This window comes from Carettochelys insculpta, chromosome 5, assembly GCF_033958435.1.
Source record: "Carettochelys insculpta isolate YL-2023 chromosome 5, ASM3395843v1, whole genome shotgun sequence".
NCBI lineage: Eukaryota > Metazoa > Chordata > Testudines > Carettochelyidae > Carettochelys > Carettochelys insculpta.
In genome coordinates, this window is record NC_134141.1 from 108751211 (window position 1) to 108765389 (window position 14179).

At 48.4% G+C, this 14179-nt stretch overlaps 2 protein-coding genes and 1 non-coding gene across 15 annotated transcripts in view; 2 read left to right on the forward strand and 1 right to left on the reverse strand.

Moving 5' to 3' along the window:
* MALT1 (MALT1 paracaspase) overlaps nucleotides 1-959 on the reverse strand; it is a 75303-nt gene extending 74344 nt beyond the window's left edge. Inside the window, exon 1 of one of the 4 annotated variants that reach the window (XM_074995729.1) lies at nucleotides 431-959. In XM_074995729.1, coding sequence (XP_074851830.1) covers nucleotides 431-570 — 140 coding nt within the window. In that variant the 5' untranslated portion in view covers nucleotides 571-959. Of the gene's footprint in view, nucleotides 1-147; nucleotides 270-430 lie in introns of those variants that run through there. The other 3 variants (XM_074995727.1, XM_074995728.1, XM_074995730.1) reach the window with 3 other exon arrangements.
* Nucleotides 472-14179, forward strand: part of ALPK2 (alpha kinase 2) — a 100466-nt gene continuing 86758 nt past the window's right edge. For 3 of the 10 annotated variants that reach the window (XM_074995724.1, XM_074995721.1, XM_074995723.1), the window contains exons 1-2: nucleotides 3794-3990; nucleotides 9172-9507. The gene's annotated coding sequence lies outside the window, so the exon portion shown is untranslated. Of the gene's footprint in view, nucleotides 547-3788; nucleotides 3991-9171; nucleotides 9508-14179 lie in introns of those variants that run through there. The other 7 variants (XM_074995716.1, XM_074995717.1, XM_074995718.1 and 4 more) reach the window with 5 other exon arrangements.
* TRNAT-UGU (transfer RNA threonine (anticodon UGU)) lies at nucleotides 4782-4855 on the forward strand. The gene has a single exon. It is a non-coding gene; the product is annotated as a tRNA-Thr (tRNA).

The window sequence follows — 14179 nt, forward strand, 5'->3', positions numbered from 1 at the left end:
TGTCAAGCCTTACACGGATGCTTAAGTTGCACCCTAGAACCGCTGCCCTCCTCTGCACTCAGGAACCTGATGAGAATCTGCACCTGTCACTGCTGAGCTCCCCTCCCCCCAGGATCTATGCCAAACACTCCTTGCCTGAGCATTCACCTGAGTATACTGTAGCTTCCTCGCCACATGTTCCAGTCTTCTCTTGAGGTGACATAGTCCCTGCTGCAGCTCTCCCATTCCTTGGGCAAGCCCCTCCCAGCCACGCCCTCACCTGACCCCCAGGGCTCTCCCACCGCCCTTCAGCGCACCCGCACCCCCCCGCCACCTCCTCATCTGACCCCCGGGGCTCCCTTCACCTCGCCCTTCCCCACATGCCCTCCCCCGCCGCCAGGCCAGCCCTGCTGCGGCCCGTGCCGCGTCGCCCCCTGGCGGTCGCCCTCACCTCAGCTTGATCCTGCCGTGGCTCACGGCTAGCTGCGCCAGCTCTCTCCAGCCCTTGCCCGGAGCCGCGCGGTCCAGCACGACGCTGAGCCGCCGGAGCAGCGGCTCCCCGAGCAGGTGAATGGGCAGCGACCCCGCCATAGTGCGGGGGGAAACGGCCCGGGAGCGCCGTGAACCTCCCCCGCCGCCGCGCCTCACGCTCCCTGCACCGAGCGGAGGCGGCTCCAGCGCCGGCGCCCGCACCCGGAAGGAGGCGGCGGGGGATTCCCGCCCAGCACGCGGGGCGGAGCTGGGTCGTCTGTCTCCCCGGCCCCACCTAGCGTCGCTTGTCCCCTGCGCTGCCCCCTGTCCCGGGGCCGGTACCTGCCCCTTCTCCTCGCTTAAATCCGCCCGGCTTCGGCTTCTCTTTTCTCTGTCGGTCCCGCAGGCTCGGCCCCAGCCCAGCCCTCTCCCGCTGCCAGAGTCCCGACACCCGAAGCTGAGGCGCCCCCATGCCTGAGCCAGCCCTTCCCGACCCTACAGTGGTTCTGCCTTGTGCCTGCGCCAGCTCCCCCCTTTCATCTCACCGCAGTTGCCTCATCTCCCTTTCTGTGCCTGCCTCTCTCAAATGCCAAGTGCTCCACTTAGGAAGGAACAATCAGTTTCACACATCCAGAATGGGAATTGGCTGCCTAGGAAGGAGTAGGGCAGAAAGGGATCTAGCGCTGATAGTGGACCACAAGTTAAAAGTGAGTCAGCAGTGCTATCCTGTTGCAAAAAAAAGCAAACATGATTCTGGGATGCATTAACAGGTGTGTTGTGAACAAGACACAAGAAGTCATTCTTCTGCTCTACTCTGTGCTGGTTAGGCCCCAGTTGGAGTATTGTGTCCAGTTCTGGGCAGTGCATTTCAAGAAAGATGTGGAGAAATTGGAAAGGGTTGAGAAAAGAGCAACAAGAATGATCAAAGGTCTCGAGAACATAACCTATGAAGAAAGGCTGAAAGAACTGGGCTTGTTTAGTTTGGCGAAAAGAAGGTTAAGGGGGGACATGATAGTGGTTTTCTGGTATCTCAAAGGGTGTCATGAGGAGAAACTTGTTCTTCTTGGCCTCTTGAGGGGAGAACAAGAAGTAATGGGCTTAAACTGTAGCAAGGGAGGTTTAGGTTGGACATTAGGAAAAAGTTCCTAACTGTCAGGGTGGTGAAACACTGGAATAAATTGCCTAGGGAGGTTGTGGAATCTCCATCTCTGGAGATATTTAAAAACAAGATAGATAAATGTCTATCAGCGATAGTCTAGACAGAACTTGGTCCTGCCATGAGGCAGGGGGCTGGACACCATGACCTCTCAAGGTCCCTTCCAGGCCTAGCATTCTGTGATTCTACTATGAGGGAACAGTGCCTCCATCTGGGTGTGGTGGAACATGCATCAATATCAGTCTGGTAATTGTTTTGATTCTAGAAACATTAGGCTATACTTTCAGTCTCTGAATGAAAACTTCATCTGTTTTAATAAGTTAAAAGGAAGTGACGAAACCCTCAGGGCTTTTATTATGCTCATTAGGAAAAACAAAAGCCTAGAAGCAAATTTTGAAGATGGGAGGCAAAGATGCACAGAGGTGCCCATTCTTTCTCTGCTTAGGCCTCCTACAAACAGAAGCAACTCCTTCCCTGCCATTTATCATGGTGGGAGTTGAAGGTACCTGGACATGGAGCAAGGTCTTGGCCTGAAAAGAGAAAGGGAGTACCAGCCTGAGCTTTAAAATAGGCAACAATATATTGTATTATATTTCTGCCAATAATTAACCATTTATACACTTTGGCCCTCAGTTTTATAACAGGTGACCAGCATGTGTTTAGCCACATTTTAAGTTGAATTCTGGATGCCATGGGAGACCCATTGCTAGAGGCTGTGTTTCTATGTAGATTTCCAGTGATTTTTTTTCACGCACTTAAAAATAAATTCTCTATTTCACCATCTATTTTAATTAATCATCAGGTTTTCAATCTTGGGAGCCTAAAGTTAGTTACCTAAATGCATGGTTTGATTTTCAAAGATGTCAAGCACCTGCTGCTCCCATTGCCTTTTATAGGTATTGCATACCTCTGAAAATCAGGCTACCTATTAAGGTGGTTGTTTTTTGTGGGTTTTCACTAGATCTGCTTAATTAAACACCGGTTGATTGCTCTCAGAGGATCACTCCCTGCTATAGTGTAAATGTAGCCCGAGAATCGCAGTCATAGTCTCACAGAATAGTCAAGAATAAAATGGGCACAAAAACAGGCCTCTCAACTCTGTGCAGAGCCCTAAGGAAATGTAGACCCTCATCAAATTCCACTGGGTTCTCCCTAAGCACAGCGTCTGCATTTGTGGCACTCATTGCAGGATTGGGGCTGGATACACAAAATAACGTATCAGCTGGTCATTTTGTTTGAAAAGTGTGAAATTTTTGTGATTGTTGAAATTCACCAGTTGTCCTTTTTATTCTTCAGTCCACCTGCTATGGGTAAATATATAGATGTTCAACCTTAAATGGATGTGAACACTTGCAGCTGTTTTGTCCGTTGTAACTTGAAACAGCAAGTCCATGGAGTTCTCAATTCACTAACATTTCCACTTCAGTCTATCCCAGTTTCTTTGGCTATGTCTACACAGCAGCCTAAACTCAAAATCAGCTATGCAATTTGCATAGCTTATTTTGAGCGTAGTTTGAAATAGGCTATTTCGGCACTAGCTACTATCTAAACAATAACAAAATGAGAAGTTCTGTGGCACCTTACGGACTAACAATTTTTTTTGGAGTATAAGCTTTCATGGGCAAAAACCCACTTTGTCTTTGCCCACGAAAGCTTATACTCCAAAAAAATCTGTTAGTCTGTAAGGTGCCACAGAGCTTCTAGTTTTTGTAAATACAGACTAACACAGCTACCCCCACAGCTACCCCCTGATACTTGTTTGACCAATGCACTTTTCCAGTTACCCTTTACTCCTCCTGCAACAAGTAGTCCAGGGATGCCAAAATCATGTGCCCATTATTTTGAAAACTATTTTGAAATGACAGGCGCATGTCAAAGATACGGAGTAGCTATCCCAAAATAGCTCTTCCATGTAAACATAGCCTTAGTGAGATCATTGATATCAGAGCTACCTACCTCACACAAAATCCTCTATGATTCTTCACAGACTAATGACACTTTCATGGTTCAGGAAAGTATCTAAGTACTATGTAATAAGTTTTAAGCATCATTTCATAGCAAAGTACTGCAGCATGCACTTAAGAGTGCCTAAAAGCAACCCAGTATTGTAGTATGCAAACTTAATATCAAGTGTTGCTCCCACTAGAGCCTTTGGGGAAATTCCTTGCCTTGCCAATGCTCTCCTTCCAAAATTACTCTGGGAAGAGGCACCTGCTACAGCGTGATGAAACAGACTCTCTTAAAAAGACAGACTGCATTATGATCAGACCCAGCCAACCAACACTGAAATATTCAACTACTCATAGCACTGTGGATTAAACAGATACTGTTTTTGTCCATTTTTCTTTCAAGCCACCAGCCTGAACCTGTAATAGATACCCTAAGTAAGTAAACACATTTATGGTTTCAGACATTAGATTGTTTACCCGAAATTGCTAAAGTAGAGTAAGTGGTTAAAAAAATAAAACAGAAGTGGAGCATATTTATTGTTTGTGGAATCCATCTGTAGTTCATATTGCTTAAATACAGGAACTGTATGTTTGTGCTACTGTTTAATAATTTCTGTTTAGCTTGGTAAATTTTGTTAGTGGCTTTTATTCTTCCTAGTACTTTGGACCAACTCCCAAAATCCTGACCCATGTAAAATTCCCGTGATTTCACTGGGACAAAGGTGCTTTCCAAAATGCGTAAAAAACAAGGCTCATGCCCAGAAAAGCTAATGATCTATTCTTGGTGGACAGATATTCAGAATCTCTTTTCTAAGTAAACATTGCATTCTTTGCCTGTTGCCTTGGTCTTACTCAATGTGTGAAAACTCTGAGAAAATAATACAATCATTTTGTCAGCATATAGTTAAAAAAACTAGACTCAAGAAATTGCATGTGCTGAATGTCAGATACTGTTACTTGATAAACATTTAAAAATAGATTAAGACAGGATCAGCATTCAGGGGTGCTGCTGTGGTGGCTTACTTTACATTAGCTCTTCTTTAATTAAAGCATAGATAAGCATTAATTCCTGTCACAACTAAGCAATTAATCCTAGTTCCAGTTATTCCCTTGTACAGACACTGCAGGAAGTGTTTGCTGGAAGTTGATTTATATGCCACAAGCATTACTAATTAAAATACAGGAGTAATTGTTTATTGGGAAGCCCAGTGCTATATATAAAGGGGGGCACCATGGCTTAACTGGTAAAAGCGCCTGCTTTGTAAATAGGAGGTCCTGGGTTCAACTCCCAGTGGTGCCTTGTTGTGCATCATGAGCAACATTTTTAGAAGAGCACGAATTGTTGGGCAAAAGTCAGCATGGTTTCTGCAGAGGGAAGTCGTGTCTGTCTAATCTATTAGAATTCTTTGAAGGGGTTAATAAACATGCGGACAAGGGGCACCCAGTGGACATAATATACCTAGATTTCCAGAAAGCCTTTGACACGGTCCCACACCAAAGGCTTTTATGTAAATTAGGTGGTCATGGGATAGGAGGAAAGGTCCTTTCATGGATCGGGAATTGGTTAAAAGACAGAAAACAAAGGGTTGGAATAAATGGTAAATTTTCACAATGGAGGGGGGTAACTAGTGGTGTTCCCCAGGGCTCAGTCCTGGGACCGATCCTGTTCAACTTGTTCATCAATGATCTAGAAAATGAGGTAAGCAGTGAGGTGGCAAAATTTGCAGATGACACCAAGTTGTTCAGGACAGTCAAAAGCAAAAGGGATTGTGAAGAACTACAAAAAGATCTCAGCAAACTGAGTGATTGGGCAGCAAAATGGCAAATGAAATTTAATGTGGGTAAGTGTAAGGTAATGCATGTTGGAAAAAATAACCCAAATTACACGTACTACATGATGGGGTCAAATTTAGCTACGACAGATCAGGAAAGGGATCTTGGAGTTATAGTGGATAGTTCTCTGAAGACATCCACGCAGTGTGCAGCGGCAGTTAGTAAGGCAAATAGGATGTTAGGAATTATTAAAAAAGGGATCGATAATAAGACAAAAGATATCATACTTCCCCTATATAAAACTATGGTACGCCCACATCTCGAGTACTGCGTGCAGATGTGGTCTCCTCACCTCAAAAAAGATATATTGGCATTAGAAAAGGTTCAGAAAAGGGCGACTAAGATGATTAGGGGCTTGGAAAGGGTTCCATATGGGGAGAGGCTAGAGAGACTGGGACTTTTCAGTTTGGAAAAGAGGCGATTGAGGGGCGATATGATAGAGGTATATAAAATCATGAATGGTGTGGAGAAAGTGAATATAGAAAAATTATTTACCTTTTCCCATAATACAAGAACTAGGGGACACCAAATGAAATTGATGGGTAGTAGGTTCAAAACTAATAAAAGGAAATTTTTCTTCACACAGCGCGCAGTCAACCTGTGGAACTCCTTGCCCGAGGAGGCTGTGAAGGCCAGGACTCTATTAGGGTTTAAAAAAGAGCTTGATAAATTTTTGCAGGTCAGGTCCATAAATGGCTATTAGCCAGGGATAAAGTATGGTGCCCTAGCCTTCATAACAAGGGCAGGAGATGGATGGCAGGAGATAAATCACTTGTCTTCTGTTCTCCTTCTCTGGGGCACCTGGCATTGGCCACCGTCGGCAGATGGGATGCTGGGCTTGATGGACCTTTGGTCTGACCCAGTATGGCCATTCTTATGTTCTTATGTTCTTATGTTCTTATATGTATATAAAATTAACATGATTGTGGAGGAGAATGTTTGGTACAAACATTAGTCAATTAAAACCAGGTGTCTGGAACACATTTTAATTGACTTAATAAAATGTTGTATAATAGTGAGTATTAAGCATTCTCAAAATATACCACCTCAGATTTTTGGTTTAATCACAATCCCATTAAGCTAATACTGTGATTTACTATTTGTACTTCAGTAGTGCCTGGGAACCTAACTGTAGACCAGGATCAATTGTGCTAGGCAACATACACACATAAAAGTATAAATTCCTAAGGGCAAGAACTATCTAAACTTTTAGTTTAACCCCTCTAAGAACATGCTCTGCCAAGTTACATATCTGCGATTTAATAAAATTATTTTTCAGGGTGTTTATCTGAATTCAGATTAAAAGGTTCAGGACAAAGTTTAAATGCATCCTGTTAGGAGTCCAGATGCCAGCACTCTTGTTTAGTGTTTAGAACCAGACCTGGGGAGGGGAAGCCAGCCAATCCAATATCCTGTCCAAGAATCAGAAACCAAGAAGGGAATAAGACTGGGCTGAGGTAAAGAAAGACTGTGATTGCAGTTGCAGGCAGCATTATTAAGAGTCTAGCAATCCACTACTACTGCTGAGCTGAAAAGCAGGCCTCATATCTCCCTTCAGTCAATCAAGCAATCCTATTGCAATCCAGATGAGTTTATTAACCAGTCTGATAGCCAGCCTTGCTGGTTCTCAGGTTCAGCTGAAGGTGCTCAATCCTGACAGAGATAGGGTGGCCATCCCTCCCATTTTGAGCAGGACAACCCCCGTATTTCAGACACCAGGAAGCCGTCCCAATTTATTTTTTAAAAAAAGGTTAATTGCCCTGTATTTGGCTCCCTGCTGGCGCGCAAGCACAGCTCCTGTGCCAGAGAGCACCTTTGGCCGCACCAGAGGAAGCCAACAAGGCGCCTGGGAGCCAGCAGCGAGTCCTGCGAAATTAAGAATAGCTTGGGGCCTGGGGGAAAGGCTTCTGCCTGCTTCCTGGCTCCCTGCACCTTGGGGAACCCTGGAGGAGCACTGGCAGCTGCTGCGTGCTTCCCAGCTCCCTGAGGTTTGGTGGATCTGGGAGGAGCCCTCCCCTGACATATCTCCCTCTACGGTATTTGGGATAAGGAGATATGGTCACCCTAGACAGGGACCCTCAGGCTACATTACACTAGCAAGTTTGGTTGACAAAACTGGTGGACTGTCCACACACAAAATGCATTTTGTCAACAAAACTCAGCACTTTTGTCCGAAGCATTCTGCATCTCAGCCATCAGGCATAATGCTGCTGTTGACAGATTCTGTTGACAAAAAAGCTGTGTGGATACTCTGGGTAGCCTTCTCTCAACAGACAGGGCAACCAGAACAATGGGCATCCCTGTCTACTGTGCTTCCAGATGCCCATTTTGTCAAGAGAGAAGTCGAGCAGTCTGGCCACTCTGTTGACAGAGCAGAGCACTCATCCGATTGGCTTTTGTGAGTGGCCACACAGTCGTCAGAAGTTTTGTCAGGAAATCTCTTCTGACAGTGATTTCTGTCAACAGATTGCTGTAATGTGACCATCACCCAGGAGTCTAGTTTTTGTCATCTGGGAAATCATACTTATTACACTCATCCCTCACTGTACGAGCACAATTGGTTCCCAGCTTTGTGCTTGTCAGCAAAAACTCGTAAGAGGGACACTAAATTCTCATTAAAATACATGTAAAAGTCTCTGATTGGTTCCTAGAGCTCGGTGAAGGAGAGGCAGCTGGTGGCGCTGCTTTTGAAATGCAAGTGAACCTTGGGTTTGGGGGTTGGAAAAGGTTAAAGGCTAGGGGCAGTTTAGGGCCATGAGTGGGAGGGTTAAAACCTGGTGGCTGGTTGAGGGGTTAGGCTGCTGAAGGTTGGGTGTGTGGTCCAGCGGGGGGTGGGGTCAGGCTGCAGCAGGTTAGGTCTACCAGCCTGGTGGGGAGGGGAGGCGGGGGTCAGGCTGCTGTGGGGTCAGGCTGCAGGGCTGGTGGGGTAGGGGGCTTAAGGCTGCTGCAGGTTGGGGCCGTGGGGCTGGCACAGGGGTCAGGCTGCCACAGAGCCAGTCTGCGGGGCTGGCGGCTGGGCAGGGGGTCAGGCTGCCGTGGGGGTGGCGGAGGTGTGGGGTCAGGCTGCCGCAGGGCCAGTGTGTGAGGGAGTCAGGCTGCTGCGAATAGGCGCTGCAGGGCCAGCGTGGAGTCAGGCTGCTGCAGGGCTGGTGGAGGTGTGGGGGGGGCAGGCTGCTGCGGGTAGGGGCTGTGGAGCCGGCTGGGGGGGTCAGACTGGGTCAGGTTGGAGCCACAGGGAGGGGATTATCCTTGTATTAGCAGTGGGGGGTAGGGAGTTCACTCATAGAGTGAACTATGGTAAGTAAATGTGTCCCTCGTTTAAGCGACTACTCGTAAGCGAAGTACTCATTTAATGAGGGATGAGTGTATTTCAGAAATAACTCTGAGCAATGCAGGGATCCTTCTGCATTTTGGCGGTAAAATCTTCCCATAGTGATAAATGCAGCTGGTACAAAATTTTCTAATGTAACATTTTTCTCTTGGAAGATATTGATCAGTAGAACGCATTTTGGAAAGGTTAAAACATTCTGTTCCAACCTTTTTTCAATAGAACTTTTTAATGCTTAGTTTCAGAATGTCTTCGCCTTTCAATTATGTATTATATATTATTATATAAATCAAATTAAAATCAGAATGAAACTTTGTGTTTATTGAAACAAAATGTTTTGCTTGACCCAGAACTGGGGATTTTTTTGTTTTTTGGGCTTTGGGTTTTTGGTTTTTTTTTTAGAGAACTTTGTTTAGTGGGAAATTTCAAAGCATTTTGCTTTTGCTCTTTTTCAGAAAGACAACAAATTTTAAATCTTTGGAATTTCCCATGATATGCAAATTGATTTCTCCTCCAGTTCTACTGCTGAAAGCTGCAACTGAGGAGAGTGGAGAAATGCCTGTGTCACCTACACACCTAGGTGTGGTTCACTGCACCAAATAGTGGCACCTAGACCACCTACACAAAGAAAGAATGAGTCGCGTCTACAGGCTGTGCTGTGAACCATCTGGCTGTTAGCAAAAACTGTGGCAGGAGTTGTACTAAACTCCAAAGGTTCCAGGTTCTTGTGAACCATTCTGCAAAAAGAACACAACTTGATATTCAAAGAGATAGTGAAGGAGGCTGCTAGAGTGAGTAAAAATTATTAAAAAAAAAAAAAGTAAAAAAAAAAAATTACCCCCTTTTGATTCAAGCAGTTAGAGGAATCTGGGGGACAAGAGGGGTTATAAATTGCTTCTGATAAAAGGAAAAAGAGAAAATACACTTTTCATAAACAAACAGGTTGGAATGTAAAATCATGGTTTCTGAGCAGAGTATCATCAAACAACAGGCAATGTTTTTTTTCTTACAGTTCCAAGTCTCTTTCTAGCCAGCACCCTATGCAAAAGCATTTTCCTCTTATGGCTTTTCTCAGTGTCATATTGGTAGGGCTCCCTTAATGCTTGTTCTGTGTGAGTTTCTGTAGTACAGGAGTCAGCAACCCCTGGCATGTGTGCCAAGAGTGGCATGTGAGCCAATTTTCATCGGCACACGAGGCAGGAACTCAGCCCCACCCCTCCTCCCCTGTGCAGCCAGGAGCTTGCTCAAAGGCATGTCACCTGTGGATTATCAAAAGACCAGCTAATGCTACTAACCACTACCTAAACAGTAAAGCTCTGCATCTTCATTTATTTATTAATGCAGCTGTTGGAAGTAGGACTATTAGGGATTTTAAAAAGTATCACTGGTACTCGGACCATACATAAACAGCAAGAAGTCCTGTGGCAACTTATAGACTAACAGATATTTTGGAGCATAAGCTTTCATGGGCAAAGATCCACTTTGTCAGATGCATGTCTGATACTTGGACCATACATGGACACCAAAAGGTTCAAATTTCAGCACCCCACTTCAGAAAGGTTGCTGACCTCTGTTGCAGTATTGTACTTGCTTCTTTGTCTGACACACAGCATTCACTCCCCAGTCAGCCACTTCTGAAAACCCCTTCACCTCTATCCAAATAGCTTACATCGCTGACTTTTCCGGTAAGATGTATTTTGGGTGGTGGCACTCATCTATTCCATGCAGGAGATAAATTATTTTGTATTGTTTCCCCAGCACAGCCTGAGGAAATGGGTAAAGTGAAAGGGAACTGCACAGGGGGTTAGGAAGATGGAATCATAGCTTCTCAAATGAGCAACAAGCAATAGTGCAGGTAACAAATGCTACATTGTTCATGTGCATGGGTTTTAGCCAGTAGAATGTGTCAGGCACAATGTGGGAAGGGAGGGAACAAGCCGCATCTCTCTCTCTCTCACACACACGTACACTGCTTATGTGTGTACTAGACACAGAAGTCAACTACCAATTGTGTAGCTAAAATCAACCTATCAATGGCTGTCTACAAGCAAGAAGAGCATTTCTCCCACTGACCTTCCTTCGTCCTCAACACTTGCAAGGAGTTCTGGGGTCCATTTTGACCTGGAAAGCACCGTTTCGTGCATGTGCGAAACAAAACCACGGAATCCTGAGCAGGTTGATCTTCCACTGTAGTGTGGCTTTAGACACACACATACAAACACACACACAGAGGGATTGTGCCTCCTAGTAACAGAATGTCTTCCTAACTTCCCTTGGGAAGTGATTTTCTGGCTATACCCTTACCAAAACCAGCAGAGGAAATTAATGTAAATAAACCCCCAAACCAAAAACCTACCAGAGTTTTAATCCTCAAATGGGAGACATGTCCTTAAATGTGAATCCTGATTTTGCTTGGCTTTTTTACATTGTGAAGGATAAGAGACAAAAAAAAAAATGTTTCTATGCGGAGGGGGTTTGCAGGTATGCAAAAAATGTTTCATTATGTAAAGTGGAATAACAGATTTACACTTAAATTACTTATTATTCCTTTATTTGTGGCTACAAAAATTATGCTGGGGAAAATGCTAAATAACTGAAATAGGATTATCATATATACGTAAACAAAGTTTTCTTTCAGCTGTTTTTTTCTGGCTATTTGCATGATATTAGCTGCATCTATGCTAGCCAGCTATTTCGAAACAGCCGGGCCAACTTTGAAATAGCGCCCGGCGCATCTACACTTGCCGAGTGCTATTTCAAAGTTGAAATCGATATAAGGCGGCAAGACGTCGAAATTGGTATCTTCTTCAGAAGATGGGAATAGCGCCCTACTTCGACGTCCAACGTCGAAGTAGGGCATGCATAGACGATCCACGTCCCGCTACGTCGAAATAGCTGGGTCCTCCATGGCAGCCATCAGCTGAGGGGTTGAGAGACGCTCTGTCCAGCCCCTGAGCTCTATAGTCTCCGCGTGCAGCACCCCTTAAAGCTCCCCACCCCCTTATTTCCTGTGGCAGGAAGCTAAGAGTGTGCAGGCAGCAGCACAGACACGTGCACAGCCTGCGTGCCCTCCAGATGCCCCGATCCACCACCCAGCACCCATGGCAGCCAGCCAGCCCCCAAGCACCCACAAGGCACCCCCCCAAAGAGACCCAGGGCTCCCAGCCATGCAGCCGGTGGGGGAAGAGGCAGCAGGGCCCCTCCTGGTCAGATGCCAAGATCCGGGACCTGGTGGGGTTTTGGGGTGAGGAGGAGGTGCTCCAGGTAATGGGGAGCAAGTGATGGAATGCAGATGCATTTGCCCAGCTGGCCAAGGGCCTGGCTGCCCTGGGGTCGCCCTGTCCACACTCCTGAGCATGTCAGGAGTAAGGTCAAGGAGCTGTGGCAGGGTGACACCTGGGCCCGGGACACAGCCAGCCAGTCTGGGGCCGCCCCCGCTGCTTGCCCCTTTTACAGGGAGCTCAGGGAGATCCTGGGCCCCCGGTACACCACCTCCCCCCCTGGCCACCTTTGACACCTCGGCCAACGAGCTCCAGCAGGCCCTGAAGCCAGAGTCCAGCCCGGAGGCCAGCCCTGCACCCCGGGGGCCCTCAGAGGAGCCCACCCCGGGACAGCAGAGGAGGAGAAGGAGGGCTCCAGTGATGGGGGGGCTCTTCATCGACCTCCCCTCCTGCAGCTCCAGCAGGGCATCCACCCGACGGGTGTCCCCTGACCATGGCAGCGGACTGTCAGGTATGTACCCTGGGTGCACACCCCCAGGTTAAGGGGCAGGGACAAGGGACATGACCAGGGCCCTCCACACACAGCCAGACCACGGCCCCGAGGACAGCAGTGGCACGTCCCTCAGAGCCCATCAGCACCTGCCCCCCAGGACAGCACCATGCCCCATCCCTGGGGATAGGGGGGAGCAGAACCTCAGAAGGGGCCACCCCTAGGGAGGATACTACACCCATATCATCATCTCTGGGGGACAGGGGATAGGGAACCAGCAGCGGAGGGGTGGGGGGCCATGGGCCACGGGTCAGGGCCCAGACTAACGGCTGTCTCTGCTCTTCTCCCCTCTATTCTGCAGCCACACCATCTGAAGGCCTTGACAGCACGGGTGCTGTGTCTGTTGTCCTGGACAGCCCACCGGGACCATCGCATCGGGGCAGCCCAGCAGCAGAGCAGGGACCGACCCCAGGACGAGCCTGCCACTGCCGGAGCCAGCCACGGGCGACTGCTGACCCCCAGCTCCTCGCCACCCTCCGGTGTCAGGTGGAGGTTTCAGAGCGCCGCCTGGAAGTGGAGGAATGCCAGCTCCACTTGCAGGAGCGAGCGCTGGCCTGGCGCCAGCAGGCTTGGGGGTCCTTCATGAGGACTTTCAAGCGGATTGCAGAGCAGATGGGCCCCCCCGGCCACTCCAGCCTCCATCCCTCTCAGCCACCCTCCACCTGTCCTGGAGCCTGCCGAGGAGGGGGACTGCGGGGCTCAGGAACCAGCCCAGCCATAGCTGCCGGTTCTCCCTGTGCCCACCCAGCCTCGACGGGGCCTCCGGCCCAGATGTGGGTCGCACCCCCCCACGCCAGGCTCTGGACAGTAGGGGTGAAGGAAGCCAAGGACTGAGCCCCCCAGGCCCCCCTTTGTACATATCCCCCCCATTAATTGTACGTAGTTGCCTTGTCCCACTCCCCTTTAGTAGCTGTCCCCCCCCCCGATGTACATAGTTCCCCATCATTAATGTAAAAGTTCATCGTTTTGTTTCAAGAAGGTTTGGTTTATTTAAAACAAAACAAACGTGTGGTGGTGTGTGCTCTTCGGTGCTCAGTGGTGTGGGTGGGGGGGGCAGGTAGTGTTATGGGGGGTGTGGGTGGGTGCTGGGTGGCTCACCAGCTGGCCCTGCCAGTGTTCACCCCACAGCCTGGTCAAAATGGGCCTGCAGGGCCTCCTGGACCCGGATCCCCTCATGGTCAGCTTGGCGACTGGGGGTGGCAGGTGGCTGGGGGTAGGCCATGCCAGCCTCCACAGCTCAGCCCTGCACAAATGCCTCCCCCTTGCTCTCCACCAGGTTGTGGAGTGCGCAGCACACACCCACAACCTGGGGGATGTTGGGGAGCCCTGCGTCCAGGCAGGTGAAGAGGCACCTCCAGCGGCCTTTGAGGCGACTGAAAGTCCTTTTGACCACCTGGCATGCATGGTTTAGGCGGGTGTTGAACTGCTCCTGGCTGAAATTGAGGTGGCCCGTGTAGGGGTGCATGAGCCAGGGCTGGAGGGAGTAGGCCGCATCTGCGACGAGGCAGGGGGCACGGTGGTGTCCCCCAGAGGGATCTCCCACTGGGGGCTGTAGGTCCTGCCTCCAGCTGGTGGCACAGGCCTGAGTTCCTAAAACCCAGGCGTCGTGGGTGCGGCCAGGCCAGCCAACATATAAGTCCAAGAAGCAGCCCCGGCTGTCCACCAAGGCCTGGAGGACCATGGAATGGTAGC